At 41.1% G+C, this 19,238-nt stretch overlaps 1 protein-coding gene across 1 annotated transcript in view; it reads left to right on the plus strand.

Moving 5' to 3' along the window:
* TTC27 (tetratricopeptide repeat domain 27) overlaps positions 1-19,238 on the plus strand; it is a 91,264-nt gene that overhangs the window by 38,043 nt on the left and 33,983 nt on the right. Inside the window, exons 11-12 of the mRNA XM_083732300.1 lie at positions 14,459-14,554; positions 16,357-16,479. Coding sequence (XP_083588426.1) covers positions 14,459-14,554; positions 16,357-16,479 — 219 coding nt within the window. The remainder of the gene's footprint in view (positions 1-14,458; positions 14,555-16,356; positions 16,480-19,238) is intronic.

The following is a 19,238-nucleotide window of genomic DNA, read 5'->3' on the forward strand; positions in this document are numbered from 1 at the left end:
TTGCATGGACCGGTATCGATACTTTATGGCTGGATCTTAAGAGATTAGAAGTTTTGGAAACCTTCCTTTTGTGTTTGGGAATTACAAAACTCAATATGGGGAATTGAGGAACTTCAATGGCGGAAAATAGTTCCTTTCTTTTTTGAAACTTTGAAATACTCCCCCTATAGGACTGTGGAAATATAGTTGCATGGGAACTGAGCTTTATTGAAACCTTTTGTGGTTCTTTTTATTTATATTTGGGACTTGTTTTTCCCATGGGACAAAAAACCATTTGACCTTGAACAGAGGCAGGTGTGGAATGAGCGGCACAGGGAGAACAAGAGCAGCTAAAGCTAAAGATAAAGAAAAAGAGAAAAAATCTGGGCAACTGCTGCAAACAACTCTAACTCATCACCGCAGATCATCTGTCCCAACTGTGCTGACAGCACAGGAGGTGGAACTAGTGCAGCCTGCCGCAGAAGACATGGCAACTGGAGGATCTGAAACAGTTTTAAAACAAATTTTGGAACAATTGGCAGTCTTAAACCAAAAAGTGGACAATCAAACATCAAAGATTGACCAAGCTACATCCTCTATTGGCAAATTAACTGAACAGGTTTCGCAGCACACTCAGGCAATTGAGAAATTGCAAGGGGCTACGGCAGAAAACTTTAAATTAGCTGTGGAAGCCAATCAAAAAGCAGAACAGGCGAACTTAAAGGTGGAGGAAATTAAAGGAGAGGTAAGACCTTTGAGAAGGCAGGTAGGGGAACAACAAGCCTACCTGGCATTGGTTGAATTGAAAAGTAAAGATAGTAATCTCAGGATAAGGGCTATCCCGGAATTGGAACAAAATAATCTAGAGGGATTTTTGTCACTTTTGTTCTCCAAATTCTGGGGAATTGAGGAAGAAAAGGACTTTAAAATTGTGACAGCCTTTAGACTGGGAAAATCAGTAAAGAAAGACAAGCCCAGAGATTGTTTGGTTGCTCTGAGATCAAGAGAAGAAAGGGATAAGATACTAGGCCTACATTTTAAGAAATCTTTGGAGGTAGAAGGTAAAAGGGCCGAAATTTACAGAGATATACCCAAATATCTCTTGGAACTTAGGACTACCTATATAGATTTGACCAAATTGTTGAGACACAACGGAATTCCTTACAGGTGGGAGTTTCCACAAGGACTTTCATTTACTTACAAAGGAAGGAAAATAAAGATTAAATCACCTGAAGACCAGCAGAAGTTCCTACACGACCACGAGGAGGACCTGCAAAAAGGAGCTGCAGCTTCTTGGCCTCCACCACCACCGGGACCATCTCCAAGAGTTATACCACCAGGACCAGGACCAGCATTACCTCCCCCGGGATCGGGAGGAAGCTTAGATACCCCATTGTAGAACCCGTCAATTGATTCAGGATGTCTCTACAGCTTCTTAGTTGGAACATAAATGGCGGAAACTCCCCGGAAAAAAGAAGGAAAGTCTTTCACATTTTGAAAAAGGAACAACTGGACGTTATTTGCCTACAGGAAACACATGTGACAAGGCTCCATAGAAAAGTGTTAATTAACAAAAGACTAGGCCAAGAATTTATTTCTTCAGACAAAGTTAAGAAGAGAGGAGTGGTGATTTACGCAAAGGAGAGCCTGTCACCGAAATTTTTATTCAAAGATGAATATGGCCGAATTTTGGCGATTGAAATACAGACGCAAGGAGAAAAAATTTTGATATTAGGAATATATGCTCCAAATGAGGGAAAGTCGGAATTCTTCAGGAAGCTGCATGAGACTATGCTGGATTATTTGGACTATAGTAACATCATTATGCTGGGTGATATGAATGGGGTTGCGTCTGTAAATATGGATAAGTCACAAAGTGCCAACATATCGAAAGACGGCAGACTACCCAAAACTTTTTTTGAAATGACAGACAATATGGACTTAGTGGACATTTGGAGGGTTAAGAACCCCCTAGGGAAAGAAGGGACTTTCTTTTCTGAAGCTCATCTGACATGGACACGAATCGACCAAATCTGGACAACTAGAGGACTGGCACCTAAGACTAGAAAAGTGGAAATCTGCCCAAAAACCTGCTCCGACCATAATGCTTTGAAAGTGGAATTGAGACTAAATACAACCGGATCCTTTAGATGGAAAATGAATGACACTATTCTAAGAGATCAGGAGATTGTTAAGAAGGCCCAAAAAACTCTAAAGGACTATTTTGAGATAAATTTGAATACTACTGTGGAAAAAAGAACAATCTGGGACGCAAGTAAGGCAGTCATGAGAGGGTTTCTAATACAACAAAACACGATTAAGAAAAGGCTCTGGAATGAAAAGAAGGAGAAGATATTGGAGAGAATAAGAGAAGGTGAGAAAAAATTAAGATCTAGGCCTAAGTCGAAGGACGTGTTAAGAGAAGTGAAATTCTTCCAGGCGCAATATTCAAAACTGATAAACCAAGAGGTGGAATGGAAAATCAAACAAATGAAACAAAGATCCTTCGAATCGGCGAATAAGTGTGGGAAACTGCTAGCTTGGCAGTTGAAAAAGAGACAAAAGCTTAATACGGTTACAAATCTAGAGATTGAAGGGAGAATGGTTCAGAAACCCGAGGAAATCAGAAAGTGCTTCCAGAGGTACTTCAAAGAACTTTATACACAAGGGCCGCAAAAAGTCTCAGAGGTGGATCAATTTCTAAAAACTAATGGATTACAAAAAATACCCCTGGAAATGAGAACAAACCTGAACTGTAATATTACACAGCAAGAAATTGAAAGTGCCATTCAAAATCTTCAACTTGGCAAGTCCCCAGGCCCGGACGGCTTAACCTCCAAATATTATAAAGTTTTAAAGGACTATTTGATACAACCTTTGATGGAGGTTTGCAACCAGATAATGGAGGGAGGGAGGGCACCGGAAACGTGGAAAGAAGCTTTCATCACATTGGTACCTAAATCAGAGACTGAAAAGACCCAACTTAAGAACTACCGCCCCATCTCACTCCTAAATGTGGATTATAAAATTTTTGCGGATATTTTGGCAAATAGACTTAAAAAAGTACTAAATGAAGTGATTCACAAAGACCAGGCTGGCTTTCTCCCTGGTAGGCATTTGTTTGACAACACAAGAAACATTATTGACATTTTGGAACTTCTACAAACAAATCTGAATACCAGAGCGGTTTTGATTTTTGTTGATGCAGAGAAGGCCTTTGATAATATTTCTTGGATGTTTATGAAGAAAAATTTGGAAGGGATGGGAGTGGGGCGGGGGTTCGAAAATGGTATAGAAGCAATCTACACAGAACAAAAAGCTAAATTGATAGTAAACAATGTGGTGACAGAGGAGTTTAAAATTGAAAAAGGGACACGCCAGGGGTGCCCCCTATCCCCCCTATTGTTTATTTCAGTCCTGGAGGTGTTGCTAAATATGATTAGAAAGGACCGGTTGGTCCAGGGAATTGAGGTCGGAGTGAAACAATATAAATTGAAAGCATTTGCAGATGACTTGGTATTAACACTTCAGGAACCAGTCTCCAGCACTAAAAGAGTGTTAGAATTAATTTCTGATTTTGGTCGAGTGGCGGGGTTTAAGTTAAATAAGCAAAAAACCAAGGTTTTAGCAAAAAATTTGACAGTTACAGAAACAGATGAGTTCTCTAAAGAAACGGAGCTGAATGTGGTTAAAAAAGTAAAATACCTAGGGGTGCACTTGACCTCCAAAAATTTGAATTTGTTTAAAGATAATTATGAGAAATGCTGGTCAGAAATCAAAAGAGACTTGGATATATGGTCAAGATTGAAACTTTCCTTGTTAGGCCGAATAGCTGCTGTAAAGATGAATGTATTGCCGAAAATGTTATTTTTGTTTCAGGCCCTACAGATCGTGGACAAGGTGGAATGTTTTGGAAAGTGGCAGAAGGATATTTCTAAGTTTGTTTGGCAGGGCAAAAAGCCCCGAATAAAGTTTAAAATATTAACTGATGCGAAAGAAAGAGGGGGATTTGCCCTGCCAGACTTGAGGCTATATTATGAATCTGCAGCCTTCTGCTGGTTGAAAGATTGGATTTTATTGGAGAACACTGATGTCCTGGATCTGGAAGGGTTTGACAATGCGTTTGGGTGGCATGCATATTTGTGGTATGACAAGGCCAAAGTGCACAAATTGTTTAAAAACCATATTGTCAGAAAAGCAATTTGGAGGGTCTGGATAAAATACAAAGACTTATTGGAGAGTAAAACTCCGAGGTGGCTCTCACCGGTGGAGGCCAAGGCACGTAAGAGACCCAACATGGAGGCCCATTGGCCTAAATATTGGGAAATAATTGAAAAAACTGGAGACAATTGGAGGTTGCTAAGTTTGGAGAAATTGAAAACTAAGGTACGAGATTGGTTGCACTATGCGCAAATTCAAGAGGTATTTAAAATAGATAAAAAAGTTGGATTCCAGGTGGAAAAATCGAAACTAGAGACTGAATTGTTAGAGCCAAAAAGTAAACTACTTTCGAGAATGTATAACTTGCTGCTTAAGTGGAATACACAGGATGAGACAGTCAAATCCGCAATGATAAAATGGGCTAAATGTGGAGAGGCGGAAGGGACATTCTTCCATCTCTGGTGGACCTGCCCGAAAGTGAAGGCCTTCTGGGAAATGATCCATAATGAACTAAAAAAGGTATTGAGATTTACCTTACCTAAAAAACCAGAGGCCTTCCTTCTGGGCATGGTGGACCAGAGAGTGCTTAAGAAGGACAGAACCTTTTTTATGTATGCTACCACAGCAGCAAGGATCCTGATTGCAAAATACTGGAAGATACAAGATTTACCCACGCTGGAGGAATGGCAATCGCAGTTGATGGACTATATGGAACTGGCTGAAATGACTGGCAGAATCCGAGACGTGGGAGAAGAAACAACTGAGGAGGATTGGGAAAAGTTTAAGGACTATTTGAAAAAACACTATAAGTTGTATGAATGTTAAAAAAAATGCACCTTTCAGGAAATTCTAGCTTCAGCAAATGTAAGTTATTGGAATGAAAATTAAGACACAAGAATTTAGAGGTAAAATAATGAAATAACTTTATTGTGTTTAATATAAAACATATAAGAATTGAGTGACAGTAAAATTGAAAATAGGGAACATGATAAAATGGAAGTTACAATAAGTTTTGAAATAAGTTAACAAATTGCTGATGCTTTATAAGACTGAGAACGCAGGGTTCGGAGGATGTGAGGAAGTCCTATAGGTTAGATGGAAAAAGAATATGGAAATTTGTTATTTATATGTCTCTTTCTTATAACCTCTCTTTATTCTTTTTTCTGTATTTCTGTACCTTTAAAAAAGCAATAAAAAAATGTTTTTTTAAAAAAAAGAACTTAATTCATTCCAGAGGTCCGTTCTTAACCTGAAACTGTTCTTAACCTGAAGCATTACTTTAGCTAATGGGGCCTCGCGCTGCCAGAGCACGATTTCTGTTCTCATCCTGAAGCAAAGTTCTGAACATGAAGCACTATTTCTGGGTTAGTGGAGTCTGTAACCTGAAGCGTCTGTAACCTGAAGTGTATGTAACCTGAGGCACCACTATATCTAAATGCAAGGATCACGGAGGGAGGGAAATCTGTGACTTCTGTGGTTAAGCACTCAAACATTCACAGTGCAATCCTATCCATTTAATAGAGCTTATTCCCAAGTAAATATAGATAAGATTGCAGCCGTCAGGGCCGGTATGTCCCCTTGAGCTGCTTGAGGTGAAACAGGAAGTGCTGCCCTGCTGGTGGAGAAGTAATGCCAGCATCAACACCGATTTCTGGCAAGGTTGGGTGGGCAGGGTGCCCCCCGGGGTGCAGCCACAAGGGCTTCTGCCAACCAAGGTGGTTGCTTCACCCCAACTCATGGTGAGGCTGGCCTGGCAAGCCTTTATGTTGTACTTTGCTAAACTGAGCTTCATTAGGATTATCTTTGGAGCCCATATAAATGAACCTCTACTTTGTGTTATCTAATTAGACATTGTTATTAATTTATTACATTTCTTAACTGCCCTTCACCTTAAGTTCCCAGAGTTACATCTTAAAAAAAAAAAAGACCACGACAGGACAATAAAAAACCATCTCAAAATACTACATCATGGAACTACTCTGTTACATTGGATGGTGGGGTCATGGGTTCAAGCCCCACGTTGGGTAAAAGATTCCCGCATTGCAGGGATTGGACTCTTGTGGTCCCTTCCAACTCTACTGTTCTACGATTCTATGATTTAAGAAACACTATTTTGCCCATTAACTATCAGTCATTGCTTCTGAAAAGGTCTGGACATTTCTTTACAGTCTGATCCTATGCAGTTTTAATTGGAAGTAAATCCCCATTTTGCTTAATAGGACTTGCATCCAAATAAGTGTTCATAGGATCCAGAAACCTGTCTCTGTTCTCTCAGAAGATAGAATTCTGCAGTGCGAAAAATTTTGATTGTATGGCCAGAGTTTTGTGATTTTGCTTTAGGTTATATAAATTCCAGATAGTGGTCAGCAATTACATTTCCCTGGTTAATAGCACCAAACAACATTCATGATATTGTTCTTTCAGGTAATATATGCATTTCAGAATTATTTAAATTGAGTTTCTCAATTGAAATCAGTTGCCTCAGTGATTTATACATTGCCATGATTTAAACCATTCCAGCCTGATCTTCCCTTGCACTCAGCAAATTGAAAGTTCCTGACACCATAAAAAGGTTGAGTTAGACTTCCAGTACATGTTGTTTTGCCTGTCTTGTTTAAAATAAATAGGTAGGCTTTTTGTTTTTGTTTAATTCTCTTTAAGCCAAAAGCTGCATACTGGTGCACATTTCCATTTTGTTTTCAAATGTATTTTATCATTGGCCATGAGCATATTTTGCATGTCTCTCTGTTATTGAGTTCAAAGTTGGTTGAGGTTAATACACCTCCTTAGGAAAGCTCACCTAACCGCTGCACCCAGACAGTCTCCCCACCCCCACAGCTTAACATGCAGCGTTTAAAATGTTTTCTGGCTTCATCTCATACCTATTACCATTTTCCTAGTAGGTGGTCCGTGCAGTTCAGCTCTGTAGCTTAATGGATTTCAGCAATGCTCTTTTCATAAAACATCACTGTGAAAGCAGCAGATAGCATTAGCTCATCTGATTTATGGAATACCATGTGGTGACCTTTTGGAGGAAGGTCCCAGTTAAATTTAGTTTGCATACTAAATGCCACAGCTGTATGGAAGAATGAATGGTGAGGATGCAACCAGGTGACCTCCCCCCACCCCACCCCCGATTCAAAGATCAGGAAGCAAGTCGGTCATGCTCATAGGAAGAACAGAGGTGTTCCTTAATTAACTCCAATTGTAGTCTCTTATGCAGGCAATATGCATAACCTTTGCTGGTTTGGAAAGCCTGTGTTTTGTTCACCTTGCCATACCTGCGGAATGTTAGGGTCTCTTAATGTTGGATGACATTGGCATTGTGTATGAGTCACCCTGTCTGCAATAATAGTTGTCAACAGCACACAGTGTCTTAGATCCTCCCCTGTTAATTAGAGAAAGGTGGTTCTCCCTGCCTAACCCCAGATGCAGGAATACCAATTGTGCTTGAAGCTTTGTACTTGCTTTGTTGCAGAATTTTATCACTTAAGTATTAAAGCACTGCATTAAAATGCAGAGATTTAACTGGGAAAGGAAGGAGCAGATGGTGAGGTTTGGCTTTCTTTAAATGTTTGTAAGAAAATGATTAATTTTAATACTAATCAAAAGAAGTTATTTGGAGATTTTAGAGATTTTTCATTCTAATAGATGCATGCGCTGGTAAGAGAATGAGATACATTTTTTTAACTTTCATAGAGCGATTGTGTGATCTATTCTATGCAGTTTTCATCATCTTTTCTATTGTATCCACATGTTATCAGCCAGGAATTAGATCCCACCCATTAACAAAATAGCACTGTGCGGTCGTATCCTCCCTCTTATCATATTGTTATTCCATTTCATTGGGGGAGAGCCAGAAAAATTCAATATTTTGGCCTCCAGTGAATTTTTAAGTCTGGTTATGTCTTTTCTTCCCCCTGACTGCCTTGATTAGAGGACCTCTGGGGTCAGCCAGTTATGCTAAATGTTTCCTTGTGACCTCAGGAATCCATTGCTTTTTTTTTTAAAGTGAAGAGCATTAAGTAATGTTTCAAAATAGGAGCAGTGTAACATCAACAGACAAGATCCCAAATAATGTACCATATGCAACTTGCCTGTGATTTAATACAGAGGCATGCAAGAGGGGTTTGAATTGGAAAGCTGAATTATTATTTTCTGTGCTCCATAAAGATTTCCTTAAAATGCCACTACAGCTTCCTGTATGAGGACTGGTGTAAGTACTGATATGCACCCACATATTTCTTGATTCTTTATCTGTATTTAGCAGGTCATCATTGGCCCCAATTTTTCACTCTGAGCATTGTTAGCTGGATCCAGTGTAGCCATTTCCACCACTATGGTGTTTCCAGGCACGGCATGCTGTCACAACCCAGTTTGAGGTAGAACTGGAAAATGAACTTGAAACAACCTTGGTGTGTGGGTGGGTGTGAAAAGCTGATCAGGCTTGAGATGCACCCAGCCAGGTTTCTTTCTTTGTAAGGGGATCACAAGGGTCCCTCACAGCGAGAAGTGAAGCTACAGGGAACCAGACAGAAGACCTTTTCGGTAGACGCCTCCACCCTGTGGACTGCCCACCCAGCAGATGTCAAAGAGTTAGACAGCTATATACCGTATTTTTCGCCCTATGGGACACACTTTTCCCCCTCCAAAAATGAAGGGGAAACGTGTGTGCGTCCTATGGAGTGAATGCAGGCTTTCGCTGAAGGCTGGAGAGCGAGAGGGGTCGGTGCGCACCGACCCCTCTCGCTCTCCAGGCTTCAGGAAGCTCTGCGCAACCCTTGGGAGACCGGCACGACTTCATGCCGGTCTCCCAAGGGTTGCGCAGAGCTGCCTGCATTCCGAAGCCTGGGGTGCCTGGGCTTTGCGCAGCTCTCCGCAAGCCTGGGGAGACGGGCGCGACTTCCCGCCGGGCTCCCTAGGCTTGCGGATAGCAGGCTGTTCTCGGGGCAGGGGGCAGGGGAAGCTCGGGCTTCCCCTGCGCCAGCCCCGCACCTGGGGGGGGGGAATAATTTTTTTTCTTTATTTCCCCCCCCCCCAAAAAAACCTAGGTGCGTCCTATGGGGCAGTGCACCCTATGGGGCGAAAAATGCGGTAGTTTTTCATAGGCATCTGAAAGCCCTGTTTCAGGAAGCTTTCAGTGATGATGGTGATGATGATGCTGTTGCTGCTGTTGCTTGTTTTTCCTGTAATTTTGTTGGAAGCCACCCAAAGTGGCCGGAGCAACCCAGTCAGATGGGCAGAGTATAAGAAATTTATCCTAATACTAATACTAGTACTAATAATACCAGGATAAACAAGCGGATCAGAAAGGTCAGAACTTTATTTCCTAACCAAATGTGTGTTTTCCCTTGTGGAGAGGGAAAAGGGAGCCTAGAAGATGGAGTGGAGGAATTACCCTATCTAGCACACTAACCTTAATCCATGTACATACCAAGGATTGGCAGTGGAGGTGTGTGTGAGATGCTCCCACAAATGCAAGGCCTGGGCTAGGAAACCATGGTAGAAGCAAAATAAAAGAATCCTGTGGGATTGTAAAAACAGAATTTTCTTTTGCCAAAATCCACGCTTGTATTGTCTCAATACTTTCCGTTTGACAAGCACAGGAATATCTGTTCTGTATGCCCAGAGTCTCCAGACGTTAAAATCGAGATTGCCAGCTTGCTTGTTTGCTAGCCCAAACCTGTTGCTTCTCTTCCTCGCCCCACTGTAGTGTCCTGTGTCAACGCTACAAGTTGGTGGTTGGAGAGAGCACACAACCTTAAGCACTCCAGTTCATTTTGTATCTTTGAGAGCCTCTTCTTCTTCTAGTGACCACAGAGATTAAATTTGTGGCAGCTCAGAGATGTACCTACTGGAATAGAATTACGTACCTTAATCATGGTTATGGAAAGAAGATCGTTCTGCACCTACTTGTACACAAAATTCTATATTGTTAAACTCTGTGTGTCCTGGATAGTATTTGCACTAAATTCAAATCAGAAGCTTTGAAGCAATCAGTGAAATGAAGCTACATTTCTCTGGATGCATACAAAATTACAGTCTTTTTAAAATTCATTTGCATTATTAGGAATTCATGGTCCAGCTATCTACAAGGGATTATTATTCTCACCTTGCTGACATACTTATCTGTCACAGATCTGTAGCTCCCACAACACCCTTGAAAGTACTTCATCTGTATGTTGCAGTGACACCACTGGTCTATTAAATTCATTTTTAGCAAGGGAGCCTTTAATCTCCATTTGCTTGCATGTGTCGCAATGTATTAACTGCAGAAGAGGCAAAAGACAGTTGCTACTTGGCATTGTTAGTTTTGTAATAGTCCATCCATTGCTCCAATGTTATTTTCCTAAAGCTGTTTTTAGTTACCCAGACCAAAATTTCATCTGAGGAGCCAGATGACGTGGCTTTTAAGCTGGCTAAATCTAAGTAAATTCCTTGTGTAGCTAAATACCATCACAGTATTGAAACTTAATATAAATTGATTAGACAGCACATAATTCATGGCACTGTTTTCCCTAACTACTTGCTTTACAGTGTTAAAAGCAGAATCTGTTCCTTACCTTTTACATTTTTGTGACCACAGAGAGGTAGGATAGAAACCAAATCTTATGCAAGATACAGGGTGCAAATATTGAATTTAACATATATCGTGCCTGGGTGAGGATTGAACAGGTTTATGCATTACAAGAAAACAGCCTAAAACTAATACTAAGTTTGAACCCAGGAAGGCTGAAGCAGGACTACTCCAAATGAGGAACCAGGACTAGCCCAGTAGCCATTCCATGAGGTCATTCTATCATACTTCTTAAGAATGTTCCCTTATAGATGTGATACCCCAGTTTGCCTTATTTTCATCCTGAAAGTTTATTCAGCACATGTTGTTCATGCTTCCATATATTTTTCTGGTGCATTGGCTTGATGCTCTAGTTCTTGGCAACTTCACCACCAATTTCCTGCATCGTTTTGGTCTTGGTTTGTGTTTTATATGCATGCTTTTTTTCTGGCAACTTCTGCAGTCAAGCTGGTACAAAATGTATTGCTTTCCTTTCCCATGGACCACATCAGCGAGGCTGAGAGGGAGGTCTTTTCTGGGCAGCCCAGGACCCCCATACTCACTGCTCACGCTTCCGCCTCAGAGAGGTCACTTTGGTGCTGCAGAGATCCTTGGTTCTCAACAATGCAAGAGGGAGGAATTTTGTCATGAGGGAGGAATTGAAGCCAGCTTTCAGCACTTCTCTTGGGATTCCGTCCTTTCCTGGGGCTTTACTACATGCCTGAGAGTTGATGGCGTTCTTCAGCTTATCAAGGAGGGAGGGACATCCAGCTCTTCCAAGGCAGGCTCTTGATTGCTGTGTCAAGGACCATGTTTCCCTGCAAGTACAGTTCTTGATAATGCTCTGCACATTGCTTCATCTGCTTGCTGTGGTCTGTGATTATCCCTCCCGACAAGCTTTTCAGCAATTCAGTTTTCCTTACTGTTGATCCTTTCCTCATGCCTTGGTACATTTTGCGAGTGTTGCCAGTGTCAGCAGCAAGCTGAATGCTCTGACACAGCTTTAGCTAGTAGTCACTGACACATCAGTCTGGCAATCAGTGGGGTATCAGTCCTTACCTTTCTCAGTGTAGCAAGTGTCTTCTTGGGAGTCTAGAGTGTCAACTGCTCAAAGTATCCTTCCTTCACTCATGTCCTCCTCCATTGGGGTCCCTATTTTGAAATCGTAGGTGTTAGATACAAGCCAGCAACTGATGTTTGTGGGGTTTTCTGATGTACGTAAAGGGCCTAATACCCCCTACTAAGTTACCTATTTCTGTGAGTGGCACTCTGATCCAAACAATTAAATCACTGTTTTCTCTATAAAAACAGTGAATCATCAATTTCTGAAATATGGCAAATAAGATCCTTTAAAGTATTGTTTAAAATGACCCTGTTATATAGGTGGATTGATCTGTTTTGAGGCTGGGAATCAAAATAAGGCTTATCCACACTCTGCAGTTGAGCTGTAACCATAGATACGGTACAGTATACTGGTGTCGGATGAGTGAATATAATCAATCTGCTGTTATAATTTATTAGCTATCTTCTCTGATCAGATAGCTGATTAATGACTAGCAAAATTGTGCGATTGCCTTCATGAGGTGGATGTTTGTTTATGGCAATAAAGATATTTAAAGTTACACAGCATGCACAAGAATGTTTCAGCTGAATCTGTTGAGGCTATATATATATATATTGAGAATTGTGGTTCATGCATTCCTTTTAAAAGTGTTTAGGCCTGAATTATAATCTTGTAATAGGGTTGGTGATATCTGCTGTGTGTGTTTTTTTACTTCTGAAAGTCACCTTGCTATCTTTAGACATATATATTTGAAAGCCAGTTGATGGTGTACTCAAAATACATAACGCTGGTACAGCAAATCTTAGGCCAGGATCCATGCAACCATGATCTGTATTGGGACCTGTGCTTTTCAACTTTCTCATAAATCACGTAGAACTAGAGGTGAGCAGGGAGGTGGTCAAGTTTGCTGAAGACACCAAATTGTTTAGGGTGGTTAAAACAAAAATGCAATGCATAGGAGCTCCGAACGGATCTCTCTAAACACTGCAAATGGGCATTAAAATGGCTGGTGCAAGTGAATGCAAACAAATGTAAATTAATGCACATTAGGGCAAAATGCTCATTTATACACATGGGGTTTGAACTGGTAGTGAATGGCTTGTATCCAAAGCAGCACTAAGGATTTCCACTTGGACGATGGAACTTTCCCCCCTCTCCTCCTCCTGTGGATGTGCCCCTAAATATAAGGGTCTGTAGGGAATGAGTTGGCTTTCACATATTTGGAGTCGAAGTTGCTTAGGGCTTTAAACACTAATGTAAGCACCTTGAATTGTGCCTGGAAACAAACTGGCAGCCACTGCAGCTGCTTTAACATGGTATTATATGATTTCTGAATAGAACCCCAGCCAGTAATCTGGCTGTTGAATTTGGACAAGCTGAAGCATTGCAATATTTTAATCTAGCTGCTAACAGAGTATGGAGTACAGTGGCCAAGTCTAAAAGTGGCCGGCCTGAATTGGAAATATGTGCTCCTAGCCACTAAGGCCACCTGATCCTTCAGTGACAACACCCAAGGTACAGACCTTTTTTCCCTAGAAAAATGCAGCCCTGTGTGGAACAGGCTATCTTCCCACCTCCTAGAACTTGGAACACATGACACCTCTTGGCTTTCTTCAATTCATCTTCGATTTACACACTTGAACACTAAGCAGCCCGATTCAGAAGTAAAGTTTGTGTGTTTCAACACATTAGCAGGGAGTGGAGCAGAGCCTCACCAACTAGCCCAACTTTCAGTCATGCATGGTGCTTTGACCCACTCCTGGCACCAACATTAGTGGGTGATAATGCCTTTGTGTATACTTCTGAATAGGGCTTCACAGTGGTGAAGTGAGATATGCTGACAGAATCAAAATGTCATTTTCAGGTAATGAATGGGAACAATCTCCTTGTCCCCTCATGGATGAACATAGGCATCAAGCCTCAGCTTGAAGTTGGGATCTTGATCCTCAGCACCTCTATAAATACACTTCATGTATTCATGAAGCCTCCCTCACTGCAAACGTTTATACCGAACACATAGGCATTCGACAGTGGGCAAGTCAGTGTGCGTAAAGTCAGAGGTGGGGCTCATTGGCGCAGCCCCACTCACACCTTGAATCAATGTATGAGAATTACTTCTGAATGGGACTAGTGTGTCCATAGCAGAAACCGCATTCTCTAAAACTGTAAAATCGAAACACTCCTGTCTTTATTAGCTAGTGCAGCAGCCAACTTTGAGCAGGAACGTGAGATAGCATCACCAAGTAGAACTAGTATGATTATAAAGTTGAGGATATGTTCGCCTCAAATGTGAAACATGGGGATCTAAAAAAATGAGAGAGGTGTGCTTTGTTAAGTGAAATTTTAATGTGGAGTCCATCAGTGGTTTATGTGATAGGCTGTGATAGGTGTGTTGCTCTTCTGTTATCTCCTGTCGCCATTTCCTCCTTTGCTGACCACTGAGACTACAAGCTCTTCAGCGTTGGCTGTCTCCCTGTGTAAGAAGTTGTTTATTTCATAAATTTTATGGCATTTTGACATTTACAATACCATCCCATTCATTTTTCCAGTGTGCTGTGTCCAATGGGACTTACTTCCTTGTTTGAGTGCTTAGAATAGCAGCCTTAAGAGCTGTGCTGTTGTAGTTTTGTTTCAGTCCTAGACAGAATTGTAAATACTGTTAAACTTCCATTTATATACAATGTGTTTTGTATTCTCAGGCTCTTGCAGACCAATTTGAAGACAAGAAAACATCAATTTGTGAACGTATGAAACTATTTTACAGTTGCCAAGTTCCTCCACATTGGGCTATCCAGGTACAGAATAACTGGTGCATAATGTTTTAGTTAGAATTCACATTACATTTGATTTTTAAGCATTTCATTTTTGAAATGCCCCAGCTGAGATATTGCACTGGGGAAATTATTGCTTGTTTTGTTAACATGAAGAATGCTACAGATTTCTCTCCGTTTTAAATATATTTTCCCCAGCTTTTGATTTCTCCTCCAGTACTGAATTGTTTGTTAACAGTCTCTTCTCCCTCCCCAAACAAGCATAATGATTTAGCTTAAAGAATAATACTTTCATAAATGTTCAATAAGTCATGATCCAGGAAAAAAATTAAACTGTCTCCCCACCCCCCTTTTAAACTGTCTTAACATATTATCAGTGGGGACACACATAACCACAAATTTAGAGCTTTAAAATCCAGCTTAATAGTTAAGATACTGTGGTCAAGAGACTTCTTTCAACTTCTAACTTAGATTTGCAATCTGTTTGTATTTCTCTGACACAGTAGAAACCATTTTAACATTTTCCCCCTTTAAATTTTTTTTTAACCTTCCAGTTCACAAAAAACCAGTGTGGTTTTAATTTCTAGCTTTTCTGGCCAAACCAATATTCCGAGTCCTACTGAGAGGTATATTGGTGATTTATTATTTACAGTGGTTGCAATGTTTTCCTAAGTAGCACTGCCCATTTCATACATTTCTCCCATACTTAACCTATTGCATGTAAATCATACATATGTCAGGAATCGTAACTCCTCCAGCCTGGCCTTCTGTAGAATGCAAGGTCACCTGAGGCCACAAGCTGCTTTCCTCTCTTTCACTCCCAGAAACCCGTGTAAAAGGAAACGGGAAGAGACTTGTGATGCATTTGTCATCAGTTCACTCTTAGGGGCTCTTTGGCTGTGTTCCAACATCTCACCCATTCTTTTGTTTGTTCTATCTCCCTGAATCCTATCTTGTCAGCCTGCCTGTTTCCTACCTATTTGCTTTTCCTTGATCCTGGTTAAGTCCCCAGTCAACTTTGTTGCTTCTCAGTGTCAGCAGGAGGTAGGTTAAATGAAAGTGGCTGATCTACAAGGCAGTAGGTAACATGCTGATAGAATTCCCAGCAGTCAGTGTTACACCTTATCCCAACTGCATACGGAGAAGCATCAGTATGACCCAGACTCAAGGCAGAGGAAGTCAACAATGGCCAGCCACAGTCTCAACTAGGAATGGTTGCTGGTCATCTATGCAGCAACGTGGCTCATAAGGACATTTCTCCATGTAGTTCCATTATCAAAGCACAGTCTAGAAGAGAAGTGGGGAACCTGTGGCCCTACAGATGTTACTGAACTATGCCTCCCATCATCCCTGACGGTTGGCCATGCTGGCTGCAGCAGATGGGAGTTGTAGCCCACATCTGGTAGCTCCATCATCCCTGACCACTGGTCCTGCTAGCTAGGGATGATGGGAGTTGTAGTCCAAAAACCAGCTGTTTTCTCCAGCTGAGACCAAAGTTTGGGAAATGCAGGTCTAGAGAAATACTGTGGAGAGGAGGGAGCTGCTGGCTGTGTTTATGATTTAGTTCTTAGTGAATTAAGATTGTAAGACCTATGCCTAATCTCTGCTTGTGTTGATTTTAAAAGATTATAAGTGCTAACTCAGTAGATTTTTATGCTTGATTTATTTAGCTATCGTATATTAAAGACTTATTTTTTGGAATTCCCATGCCCTTCTAAGCTCAACTTGAAACACTTTAAATTGTTTTCCACCTTATATATATATTTGCTAAATGGTTTTCTAGGGGGAAATTCTGGATTTGAATTTTTCAGTATCTTCCTTTGCAGCGGCAGCTTGCAAGCTTACTATTTGACCTTGGATGTACCAGTTCAGCTCTGCAGATCTTTGAAAAGCTTGAAATGTGGGAGGATGTAGTTATCTGCTATGAAAGAGCAGGACAGCATGGAAAGGTAGAGTACATCTACTTATTTTCACTGTGTTTATACATAATGTACCCCAGAGTTGCATACATGCACAAGTACATGTACATCAGTGCCCTGCACGAAGCAACTTCCTTTCACTGGAACATATGGTAAGGGTCATTATGAGAAGGAAAACTGCTTCCCATAATTTTTTATAAAATTATTCAGAACAGTATTTATGTACTACTACAAAGACTAATGTGATGGACTTGCATGAATGGTCTTCCCTAGAATCCCAGAATTAAAAAGTACCAGAAGATCATGGAGTGCAACTACTAAGTTGAGCCAAGATCTGTACCACAATGTTCTTGTAAACAGAGAGCAGGATTGAATGAGTTGGAGGCAATTCTAGATAGCTGAAGCAAATGAGCCAGGTCGGATGATATTTGCCATTGCGAAAACTCATTGTAAAAACTCTACAAAATGACAGAGAGGCGAAGGACTTCCTTCTGGTCTCTCTGATTAGAGGTTTGGGCGCTCCTGACTTTCTTGCCTGTGACCTTCTTTCTCTCATGCTTTCCTCTCCTCTTCCTTCCTCCCATGGTCTCAGGGCTACCGTTAAGATCCTCCTTAGAAATTGAAAGAGTGCTTAGTACCAAAGCCATCCATGTCTTCCCACTTCTGCAAGTATCCCTTCCCACAGGGTCAAGTCTGGCATACAAAAGGAACTGGCTGAGGCGGCAAGGCTAATCGAACCTCCAACAACACAAGAATTGCCTATGAAAACAACAGAATGAGGTGGCAGAGAACTGAGGTGAAGAACTGAACAGGCCGTTCCATTTCAGACCACCACTGGTAGAGGGTAAAAATAAAAATTTTAAAAATCCATGCCAATAATAAACTAGCACAAAGCGAGGGAGCTGTATTGCAATATGTCTCTTTCATGTATTTGCTGGCAACTTACATAGAAGAGCATTTTTTAAAATGGCACCCCAAAGGCTAGTTCATTCTTCCACCTCAGAATTCTGCAACCTCAATCTTGATGTCTACATCAGCCGTTTGCTCATAGAAAAAGACAAATGGGGAAACGCTGAAGAGAAAGAGAGTGGAGAAGATTGGGGATAAGAGTGGAAATGAAGTAGAGATCTTGCGCCTACAGGAATCTGCAGGGTTGGCACAGGTTTGAAGAGTGCCCTGAAGCAGTCTCCTGGGCAGAAGGCTGAATGAAGTGGGAACTGAAAGGTGCCCTGTTATAGGAACAGGATTGCCTAATGGTTGTGATCTCATTAAGGCAGGACTGGGGTGCAAGGGTCATTGCATGGAAAAGAGTACCAGTAGTATGATGCCATTAAACATCACAATATGAATTCCCCACCAAGTTGTGTCTGGGAGATCACAAAGGATCTCTGACCAATCAGAACTTGCAGCCAGATGAATGAGGTGTGGGAAAAGGAAAAGGCATCTCCCTGGCAATTTAGGAATGATCCACTTACCCCACTGGAAGATGCTTGCTAAAAGGATACCCTACTGTCATTGCCTTAGTGCTTAATTAGTGCTAAATAAGGGCATCTGTCTGCACTAGATATGACAAAGGGACTAATTAAGCTTGGCCATATCATCATTATGCACACTGGTTACTGCAAGGAAATTTTCCTGCACATCGACTACTATGGAGAGGTTATTTGGCAGGAATCACTAGAACTTTTCCTGATAGAAATATACTTAGCTTGAATGGCCACAGCTTCCTCTCATTGATTTTCAGTGGGGTTTCACTCATTTCTCGCAGCAGAAAAAAAAACAGACAAACAATTCTGGGATGCATGCAGAGTTCCAATTCAACCAAGCTTTCCTGTAACAAAGTTGTCTCTAATGCAGGAATTCCACAAACCTTTACACAGTGGCCCGCTAGCTTCTTAAGCACAATGTTTCTCTCACTGCCACTTTCCAACCAGCTTGTCTATACTGTGCTGAGTGGCACGTAGGGCATCTTGGAAACCCACTATGTTGCATTCTTAGTCTCTGGATTTTCTGTATGGGGGCAAAGAAGTCTGGGGAAACAGAACCTTAAAATTTATAGCTACAGGTAGGTAACTATAAATTTTGGTCTGCCATAGTCGAAACAAAATAAAATAAAAATCCTTCCAGTAGCACCTTAGAGACCAACTAAGTTTGTTATTGGTATGAGCTTTCATGTGCATGCACACTTCTTCAGACACACACAGAAGCTCATACCAATAACAAACTTAGTTGGTCTCTAAGGTGCTACTGGAAGGATTTGTTTTATTTTGCTTAAAATTTATGTTGATGTTGTTGCATTGGTTTTAGCTCATCTCTCTACACACACACACACACACACACACACACACACACACACACCACACATATGAGGAGGGGGTTGTCTATGAATTTTGGCCCAGAAATAGCAATCCTGCTCTGTAAAACATCACAGAAAAGCGTTTCTTAGTGTGAATTCCAAAAAAATGCATGAGCTTGGAAACCAGACAGGATGTTCTGGGGAAACCATCCAGTGTCTACATTTATTAATTGCCATCTGTATCCACATATTTGCTTCCCTAACAGCTGGATATGTAGACTGACTAGTGTGTATTTTAATTTTTCAGACATTGGGTTTCTCAGACATCTTGTTGGTTCTGTGTCTTGACAAATGTCCAGTATACCCAGCATACTGTGTCTAGTGTTTGCAATTTCTGATGCTCTAGAGAGCGTGTGTGTGTGGAGGGTCATTCTTTTATAAGCTAATAATTACATATTTTCATGAATTTTCTTACATCTTGTGTCACAAAGGC

The sequence above is a fragment of the Podarcis gaigeae genome (genome assembly GCF_964106915.1).
Source record: "Podarcis gaigeae genome assembly, chromosome: 3".
NCBI lineage: Eukaryota > Metazoa > Chordata > Lepidosauria > Squamata > Lacertidae > Podarcis > Podarcis gaigeae.